A 10,161-nucleotide genomic window follows, 5' to 3' on the forward strand; every position below is an offset into this window, starting at 1 on the left:
GGGGTTGCACTGGCTGACTAATAGTAACGTCCACTATAAAATCAGATTATAACTGATTGATATATTTAGTCTTTTCTTTCATCTAAAGATGATATTTCGTTAGCATTTGAGGAAAACACTTTTCATAGCCAGTTCACATGTTTTTTGAGGTGCTCAGATGTATTAACCAATGTCTAGCTATATTACTTTAACAATGGGCTCTGTATCAAAATATAAAATTAATACAACAATTGATATAAAGATCTACTGATAAGTAAATAGGGATGCACAGTAACTTCCAGGGTTCATTCTGAAGAGAGGGAACCAGTTTAAAATCGGCAAAATATTGAAAATAATTCTCAGATACTGATTCCAAGCAAGTCTTCTGACATATTTCTACTTCCTACTATTTTGCTCTCCCATCACATTTCTCAAGTTTATAAAAAAATGTGTTTACCTTATAAATGCAATTGTGATATTAGGACTTCAGGTTTGCAAAATTGCTAGTAAATGTTAATGTGTAGCAGTTGGTGGGAAACCTGTGAAAAGAGGGACCTGAGGGAACACAGGTTTTGGGGAGAGAAAATTATCGGGTCACCTTTTTGGGGAGGATTGCTTACATGCAGACGTATTATGAAGATTGTTACTGGGTAAATACACGTGGTGAAAGCAGGAAAGAGGAAGAAAAAAAGGGGGAAAAAAAGGGCGTGGGGATCATGTTCCGATAATTCATTTCAGTTTCTCTGCTAGCATCCAAGGAATTTCTTACCTGTCAACTTAAAAAGCTGGGCTGTTGATAATTTCTCCCTCACATATCAAGGTCTTATATAAGCCCTGATTTCTAAGTTCGTTCCCAGTAGACCCTGTCGTGAACACCAAGGACTGACACACCTGTTTGTCCCTTGAGGATATCTGAGCCCTGGCTTTCACCTTCATGGCCAGTAGACAAGTTCCCTAGATAAATTGTCAATCCCAGAGGAGGGGTGGGCTGAAATTAAACACTTTAAGCGCCTGTTTTATTGAGGCAGAAAGGATAGAGATTGCCTAATGGGGTGCTAACTCCAGTGAAGGGTGTTAGGTGAAGTTAGGGGGGTCTACTTTCTGCCTCATCATGGTGTCAACCAAAGCAGCTGTCACCCCTACCACATGTTCATTGATTTTCATGAAGGTAAGCCTTGCCTGTGTTCTTGAGTAAAATTTTTGTTAAAGAATACAAAGTATTGCAATTAAAATTCATTATTTCAAGACTATGTAAATATTAAATAAACAAAGAAAGTACCAATAGTTAAGATTACACATTTTTGATGATTTGTGTATGAAGAAATAAATCCTGACATAAAAAGGGAGAAACTTGTGATGATAAAATTTTACTTATACTTTAGTAAATTTCAGGACTCAAAGGGTTAAAAATATTCGACAACAGTTATGATTAACCTTCCGTTCTTCCTGTTGCCCTAATCCTTATCTAAGAAGTGTATATTGTGCACCCATCTGAAAACATAACGATATTGCCTAAAGTACATAGCAAGTCTTATTTGCGTTGATGGTGACATTTCCTGTGAGAGGTGTCCTGTAGTCAGCATTCCTCCTTGGAGGTAGGTTGGCAATTTGTCTGTCATCGTTACACAGCTGTGAGCTAGACACAAAGATGTGTGATTCTCACTGGGCTGCAGGAATATAGGGTGGAGGGCAAACGTTAGGGTAGGCCACCTCCCTCATTACCACCACCCTAAATGCTACTGGGAATTAAAGTACTAACATCTACTGATTTCTAAACATGAATTAGGTTCATTCTAACTGCTTTACATGTGTTAATTAACTCAATCCCCATAACAACCATATTAAAGAGCTACTGTTATTGTCAGCTGTATTTTTAAAACAATGAAATGAATGCACACAAATGCTAAGTGTCTGGCCCAGATGTCACACAGACAGTAAATGGCAAATCTGAGCTGGGATTATATCCAGGTCCAACAGCAAAGCTCATAGTTTTAACCTATAAAATATAAACTTGTTCACACAAAGCACAAAACAAATTATAGATACAGACATATCTAGTGTATGAAATGAAGATTTATTTTGCATATTGTTAAATTGCTGAAGTATGAATCTAGTTCTAGTCCACAGCAAATTAAGAATATGTTTCAAATTTCTTAAACTATGTTCAAATATTTTTGGCAAATTGGAAAAAAGAGACATTTCACAATCAATGCTCAATGTTGAATCCTTTTCAAGAAAATGAGTCATTTGATATTGTTAGTAATTCTAGGTATGATTTAGTGAGATACTGTGGGCTAGGCACTATACTATGTGCATCACACCTGACTTTATTTAATCTTAACATGATACAAGTAATATGTTATTACTACCCTATTTAAAGATGAAAAACCTGAAGATCAATGACAAAGCAATGTGTGCAAAGCCATACCTGGTAAGCAGAGTAGTGGAGCTGGTGTTGTTGTTGTTGTTATGTGCCATCGAGTTGGACCCAACTCATAGTGACCCCTCCTTGGGTTTTCAAGGTGAGTGTAGATTGCCCAACCTTCCTTCCGAGGAGAGGCTGGCGGGTTTGAACCACCAGCCTTCTGGTTAGCAGTCAGGTGCCTTAGGCGCTACACCACCAGCGCTCCTAGTGGAGCTAGTACTCATGTTTAAACAACCCCAGAACCAAAACTTGAAGCCACTGTGCCACAGTGTTACAAGCAACCATTTAATAAAACCATGTGAAGAGTTAACATATTTAACCATTTTCTGTTTATTTCCCCAATAAAAGGTAATTTTATTAGACTGAAAGTTACAATGCTGCTTTAGTATGCAGCTTCCTGCTACATTCTCACTGTTCCTGTCCTCCGCTGTAATTGTTGATTTGCCTGCTTTTCTCCCTTCACCAGTCAGGAAGGCCCGTGACAGTACGAATTTGCCTTTGTCTGTGATTTCTCAGCATTGAGCACAGTGCCAGATACACAGTGGGAGCTTTAAAAAATGCACGTTGAATGAATGAACAAGTGAAGGAAATGTTACAAGGACACTTTGGTTAAGCATTTTCTTCTTTTAAATAGGTTGATACTCTCATCATGATGTACAAAACCCATTGCCAGTGTATCCTGGACAATGCAATTAATGGAAACTTTGAAGAGGTAAGGGTGACGAAGAATGCCTTGTTGACCAGATTATAGATGCTTTCATGTCCTGTTCTTTATACGCATTCATATTAACGGAAAATCTTAACATCCATACTCTTTGCTCTGCAACTAGATCCAGCATTTCTTATTACACTTTTGGCAAGGAATGCCTGATCATCTTCTTCCCCTGCTCGAAAACCCTGTTATTATTGACATTTTCTGTGTTTGTGACTCAATTCTTTATAAGGTAAGGACTTCTGAATGCCTTAAAGATGAACGATATATTCTTTAAATAGCAATCTATTAAAATTCTTATAAAATGTTTTCAATAAATTTGTTATTTCTGGCTGGAGATACACTATCATTTTTTTTTTTTCCTGATGAGAAAACAATCATCTTAAGTTTATATAAAATAAAACACAAATCAATTTTTGCTCAAAACTAAGATGATTCTAAATGTGACATAGTTACTAATACATGAAAACCTAGCTAATTTTTATAAACTGTTTAAGGTGTTTCAGGTTAAATAATATATCTTTTTCACAACTTCAGTATTTTGGGCAAAAGCAGAATTAGGATTTCCTAATTAATTCTACAAATTAATTTATGTAGCAAAAGCAGAATTAACCCTCGTGGGATTAATAATTTGAAGATCTTGAATGTCTCTAGCTTTAATCCATTAGTGTCCAGTTCTGATCCCAAAGAGAATAAAAATCCTCAAGTGTCTGCAGAAGGATCATGAAGACATCCTGAACAAAGACCTTTTTAGCCAAACGTCTAGTGGTGAAGGTAGAGAAACTAATGCCCTGTGGTCTTTTTCCTGGTCACAGTGCCAAAATATCCAAGCTCTTGGAAAAAACAAAATTGCAATCTGAGTACTTTAAAATGAATTTGTTTACATTTATCTATTAAATTGCAATAAGGGGAAAAATATTTCGTTTTAAAAAGTAATCTGAACAAGTAAAGCCAGACTGGGACTCTGTTTAAGCACTTAAGAAATAGAAACCTAAATTCATTACTGCTTTCAGTTTTCAACTTCACAGAAAAGAGAGGCAGAAGGTAGGTAGACTCGGTCCAAAAATGGTTTTTCAGACCAAGAATTGATAGGTCTCAGCCAGAAAGAGGGAACCCATATTTTTCTTAAAAGATTTTTTTTTTTTAAATTGTGATTTGGGTAAAAGTTCTATAGAAAATTGGTTTTCCGTTCAACAATCCCTACAAATTCTGTTTTGTGACATTCACTAAACTCCCAACAATGCAACAGCACTCTTCTTACTTCTTCCCCGAACCTACCACCCACCACCCACTTCTTTCAGCACTTCCTTCCTGTCTCTTCCCCTTCCCATCCCTTCCTGCTGTCCTACCTCTATCCCTGGACAAACCCTGCCCTCTTGATCTTGTATAGTTAATTGTTCTGATGAGGACACACCCTCTTGGTGTCACTGGGGCCCCCATATAGTCATCCTCTGCTCAGTTCTCACTCATCGTGTGATCAGAGAATGGAGTAGCCAGTGCAGTGTATTCTCTACCTTCAGTTCAAGTTAGAGCTGAGTAAGGACAAACAGGTAGAAGATTGTCTCATTTTTCTGGGTCAACTAAGAATGCCATCATTTAGAAAGAAAAGAATATCTGTGATGCTTAACAGCTGAGGAAATAATCAGAAGGAAAAAGGAGGTAGCTCTAAGAGCTGATACTAAGAAAAGTCCTGGGGCTCATGCACCCACATAATCCACCACTAAGGCAAAGCTATTGGGATTGCCATCCAGCCCCTTCAAGAAATATTCATAAAGTACTTTTTTTTTTTTTTCTCTCTCTCTTTTAAATGATCTCTTTCTATTTACACCACCCCTCTGTTTTTTTCAGTCTCAAATTCCCAAGTTTATGTGTTTAGCTCCTGGTGTTGCTGTAACAGAAATTCCAAAGATGGGTGGCTTTAAAGAACAGAAGTGTATTTTCTCACAGTTGTGGCAGCTGAAAGTCCAAATTAGGTCTCATCCCTGTTGAATCCTTCCTAGTTTGTAGTTCAGAACATTCCTTGTTTCCTTGATGATACTCACATGGCATATGTATATATATATCTGGGTCTAACCTGCTCTTTTTATAACTCAGAAATGGTTAGATTAGGACCTACCATTACATAATCTAATTACTACAACAAGGAAAATCCTCTTTGTAAACAGAATTACAACCACCGGTATAGGGATTAGAGCCCCAGTACATTTTAAGGGCACACAGTTTAATCCATAACGTCAAGCATCTTTAAATGAACCTCATTACTTCTGCTCATGGTGAATACGGTGGTAGAGTAATGTAAAATGAGCTTCTGTTACGTTTCTGCAAGATCTTCATCATCCCACCTCTAGGGAGTGTCCGGTACCTTTTTGTCCATAAAACAAGTTAGTGTTGTTCTGTGCCGTTAAGCTGATCCTGACTTACAGAGCTTTCATTTCACAGAGAACTGCTTCATAAGGTTTCCTAGGATGTGATCTTCATGGGGGCAGATCAACAGGCCTTTGGTCCCACGGAGCAACTGGTGTGTTCAACCGTGGACTTTGTGGCAGCAGCTGAATGCTTGACAGTTATGTCAGCAGGCTCTACTGCAAAATGATACATGACACCAAAGACCGACCCATCGAGAATGAACACATGGGACATACACAACACTGCCTCATACATAGAGTACACATGCATTTTGTTGGTAGGCTACAAAGTTCTTATAGATTAGTGTCAATCTATATTTTGAAATATCTTCTCCCCTAGATCTCTGGGTCTTTTTCACTCAGTTTATTTCCCAGCTTTCTGGATCTGTGCTGCTCTTATCATACCCAGTTCCCCATCTTTTTTTTTTAATCATAGTTTTTCCTAAACTGGGATGAGTCATCATTTCCTCATTTCTTCTTCCTACTAGTTTTCATGAAGGACCTACCTGCCATCTCAACCACTTTAGGGCTCAGTCCAGGCCTTTCATTTCATTGCCCTCCCTGTCCTCATAATCAGCTCTCTGTACCCAGTATGTTATTGTCACCTGCTTAGTTGCCCATGTTTCTAGATCCCTTATCTCCTGTCTTTAGCTTTACACATACACAACTCATGCAAACATTCATTTTAGAGACAAAATTATAACTTTCAGAAAGGAGCTAACATGTTATTCTCTAGGAAGCTAGTTAGAAAAAGTAATTGACAAAAAAAGTAGTGTCTTTTTATAGAAATACTACAGTAAAGATTTATGCTAACTCTCTTGTGCTGTAATTAAGGTTCTTACAGATGTACTCATTCCTGCAACAATGCAAGAAATGCCTGAAAGGTAAGTTGAGTCAATAAAGCATGTTAGCTTCCCAGTAGTAGGTTTAACCTTACACATGATATTAAAGGAAAATATTAGAAACTAATATTTTACTTTGTTTACCAAAAAGATTGCATTCCTTCTCTTGTCCCTTTGTGTCATCTGAAAGAGATTTGCCTCAATTCTTACATTTAAGCCTCATTATACAAAATTGATGGAAAATAACAAAACGCAACGCATTGCCCTTGAGTTGGATCTGACTCATAGTGACCCCTCCTTGGGTTTCCAAAGTGCTATCACTATGGAAGTAAATTGCTCAACCTTCCTTCCAAGGAGTGGCTGGTGGGTTTGAACTTCGAGCCTTCTGGTTAGCAGTCAAATCTCTTTAACTTGAGGGCTGCCAATTGAAAATTAGATATTTAAATGAGATTCACCTTCAAGATATCGAGAAAATTCTTCATTGGAAAATAGCTTCAGAAAGATAAGTAGGAATAAAAATTGATGGAAAATAGCCACAGTAATAAAGACAATAATGAAAGCTATTATATTTTTGCTATTAACTTTAGTCTTAATTTCAAACATCAGAAAACAGCATAATGGAGTTATTACCTTTTAACAAAAGAATAAGATTGCAGATAGTTTATTGAAATGATACCTGAAGATTTTTTACAAAACTTTTCCAGTGGGAGAAGAATAGAAATTTGAGAAAAGAACCAATTTTTTCTTTAAGAAATAACATTCTAATAAAATAATAAAATTTATTTAGGATTCTGGGGCAAAAATACACATAGGACTGGATATAGTTGGTGTTCAGTAAATATACGCTGATGGAGAAAATAAATTTAATTTTGGATTTACCTTTTCCTCTAAATTGCTTTATGTATTTGTATAATAATTGATATTGACCTTGTCAGTAATTCCTTTTAATTATCAATTTGAGTCTTTTAAATATCTAATCTGTGCTCTGAGTCAGGTAAGGCTCACATTCCTGTGTCACAGAAGAATGGCTGTGCTTACTTAGTGGCAGGCATCAAGTATTATGATTATTTATAATAATGATAGTAATTCAACTTTATTAAATACAACATGGGATTTGAGACTTTACATAAATTATTTCATTATTCTGACATCAGCCTGAAAGGGATTATTTATATATGTATTTATCTCTTAAATATGCAAGTAATTCATATTCTTTGTAGAAAAATTAAAACATGCATAAGTAAACTTAAAAAAATCATTCATAATCTCGTGACATTGTTAAAGTCTTCATTGTTATCTCACAGATTTTTTTTCAGGGAGTATCTGTAAACACACCACATATATTTAACAAATGGAACCATCATATACATACCATAATAGTGTATTGTGAAAATCTTTCCAATAAAATAAATATAGATCAATATTTAAAAAAATACTGTATTTAACCAATTCCTCATTTTTAAGAGTTGGGATTTTTTTAAAAAATACAATTTGTCATCCTATTCCAAAGTAGCTATTATGATCCAGAATTCACAAATGAGGAACTTGGGAGCAGAAAGAAATTAATTTATTTGTCTAGAGTCAGCTACTTAGCAAGAAAAAGAGGTTAGACTTTCACTGAGGTCTATTTAACTCCAAACTCCACCTACTCTTTTCCTGTACCATGTCACTGTTTTCTAATAAACATATAATTTCACAGATGTTTAGATTTTGTATGTTGAGATAAAGAATGTAAATTGTTAGTTTTTTAAATATGTTCTCACAACTAACCTTTGTAGTTTTCTAAGTAGAGTCCTATAATTAGTGTGCTTTTTTGATAGTTCATCCTGTAAAATTACATTTGGATTATAAAACTACAGTCTGTTAATATGTTGTCTCAAAAAGTTGAGAGTTGCAAAATCAAGTGCACAATTACATTGTCATCGAAATATTTTGTAGAAAATGATTGAATCATGAGTTAATAACAGTGATAGTATTATTAGTATTGAACACTACTTGCCTGCCAGACTTTAAGAACTTTGCATGAATTATTTAATCTAATTCTTACCATAATCCTATGAGACAGATACTATTTTTATCTCCATCTAACAGAGAGGGAAGCTGGAGCTTGAGGAGTATTTTGACCAGGATAAATGACACAACTATGTTGCATCTGTCTGAGTTCAAAAGTCATGCTCTTGGAATCATAGAATAATAGCATGCCTCCATTCAACTACATTTGTTTAATGCATTTATGAACAATGTAGTGTTTAACACATAGTTTTCTTTGTAGCTTACTAGCAGACATAAGAAATTTTGCTAAAAATTGGGAACAGTGGGTTGTTTCATCCTTGGAAAACTTGCCAGAAGCCCTAACTGACAAGAAAATACCCATTGTGCGAAGATTTGTATCTTCCCTCAAACGACAGACATCTTTTTTACATCTTGTGCAGGTAAGTTGGTAAGCCTAGAGTTTTTGAGCCACCAAATCAAGAATGAATCTACTGGTGAAAAAAACAGAAACATTCGTGGAATGAAGGAAACTAAGGGGAAATAACAATTAAACATAATATGAAATCCTGGATTGACTCCTAGATCAGAAAAATGATGTTAGTAGAAAAATGGTGAAATTTGAAATTGGGTCTGAGGTTCAGTTAATAGTATTGTACCAATGTTTATTTCCTGATTTTGATAGTGTACTGTGGTTATATAAGATGGCAACATTAGAGGAAGCTGGTGAAAAGTATATCGAAACTCCCTGCACTATTTTTGTAATGTTTCTGTAAATTTAAAATTATTTAAAAATAAAAAGTAAATACAACAACAAACACATCTTCTGACTGTAATCAGAATATAAAACACTTACTTGCCGTGTGAATTCAATTGGTAAAAATTTAGTGTGTGGGGAATGAGATTGTGATAATTAATTTTGTGAAATCACAAACCAAACACATTTCAAACTTAAAACGGGAGGAAAAAAAGTAATTCTTAACTTAGGAATACCGTATTTATAAATTGTTAAAATGTAATACTCCTATCCATGATCATTTGCTTTTATGAAGTTTTCTAGCCTCTTAAATTGTTAAGGATTAATTTGGGATCATTCCAGATAAGAAATGTAACATTTAAAAATCATTATGTAACTATGGATAAAAAGATTCATTTTCTTAGTTGAAAAATATTTTTTAAACCTTAACATGTATGAACATGTTTCAACTATTTTAGTTTCAAAATAAGGGGAAAAAAAGTTGTTTATGAAATCTTTCCCTCTAGAGACTATTATTCTAGAAGCTAACACTTTTCTTTAAGTAAGATAAAAATGACGTAGGTTAGTGTCTTTTTCACTTTCTCTGTGCAGATTGCCAGACCAGCTCTCTTTGACCAGCACGTTGTGAATTCCATGGTATCTGATATTGAGAAGGTTGACTTGAATAGTATTGGATCTCAGGCTCTTCTCACCCTTTCAGGCAGCACAGACACTGAATCTGATATCTACACTGAGCGTAAGTCTGGTCTCTTTGTTTAGGGCAGGATTACTCAGTCTTGTCATGGTTGGCATTTTACATCAGATAATTCTTTGTTATGAGGTGTCCAAGTGACAGTGTTGAGTGGTCACCCTCCAATGAAGCTCCTCCCACACTGAACAGAATACTTAGTTATGTTTATTATCAATTTTAATCATAGAATGTTGTTGTTGTTGTTGTTATGTGCCGTCGAGTCAGACCCGACTCATAGCGACCCCTTCTTGGGTTTCCAAGGCAGTATCACTATGGAAGTAGATTGCCCCATCTTCCTTCCAGGGAGTGGCTGGTGGGTTTG

General features: G+C 35.5%; 1 protein-coding gene across 1 annotated transcript in view; it reads left to right on the forward strand.

Annotated features, from left to right (window-relative positions):
• Window positions 1-10,161, forward strand: part of RFX6 (regulatory factor X6) — a 66,395-nt gene that overhangs the window by 42,704 nt on the left and 13,530 nt on the right. Inside the window, exons 8-12 of the mRNA XM_007956271.2 lie at window positions 3,039-3,116; window positions 3,235-3,348; window positions 6,356-6,405; window positions 8,636-8,795; window positions 9,701-9,845. Coding sequence (XP_007954462.1) covers window positions 3,039-3,116; window positions 3,235-3,348; window positions 6,356-6,405; window positions 8,636-8,795; window positions 9,701-9,845 — 547 coding nt within the window. The remainder of the gene's footprint in view (window positions 1-3,038; window positions 3,117-3,234; window positions 3,349-6,355; window positions 6,406-8,635; window positions 8,796-9,700; window positions 9,846-10,161) is intronic.

The sequence above is a fragment of the Orycteropus afer genome, unplaced genomic scaffold, assembly GCF_000298275.1.
Source record: "Orycteropus afer afer isolate SDZICR_OR568_19922 unplaced genomic scaffold, OryAfe1.0 scaffold00596, whole genome shotgun sequence".
NCBI classification, from domain to species: Eukaryota; Metazoa; Chordata; class Mammalia; order Tubulidentata; family Orycteropodidae; genus Orycteropus; species Orycteropus afer.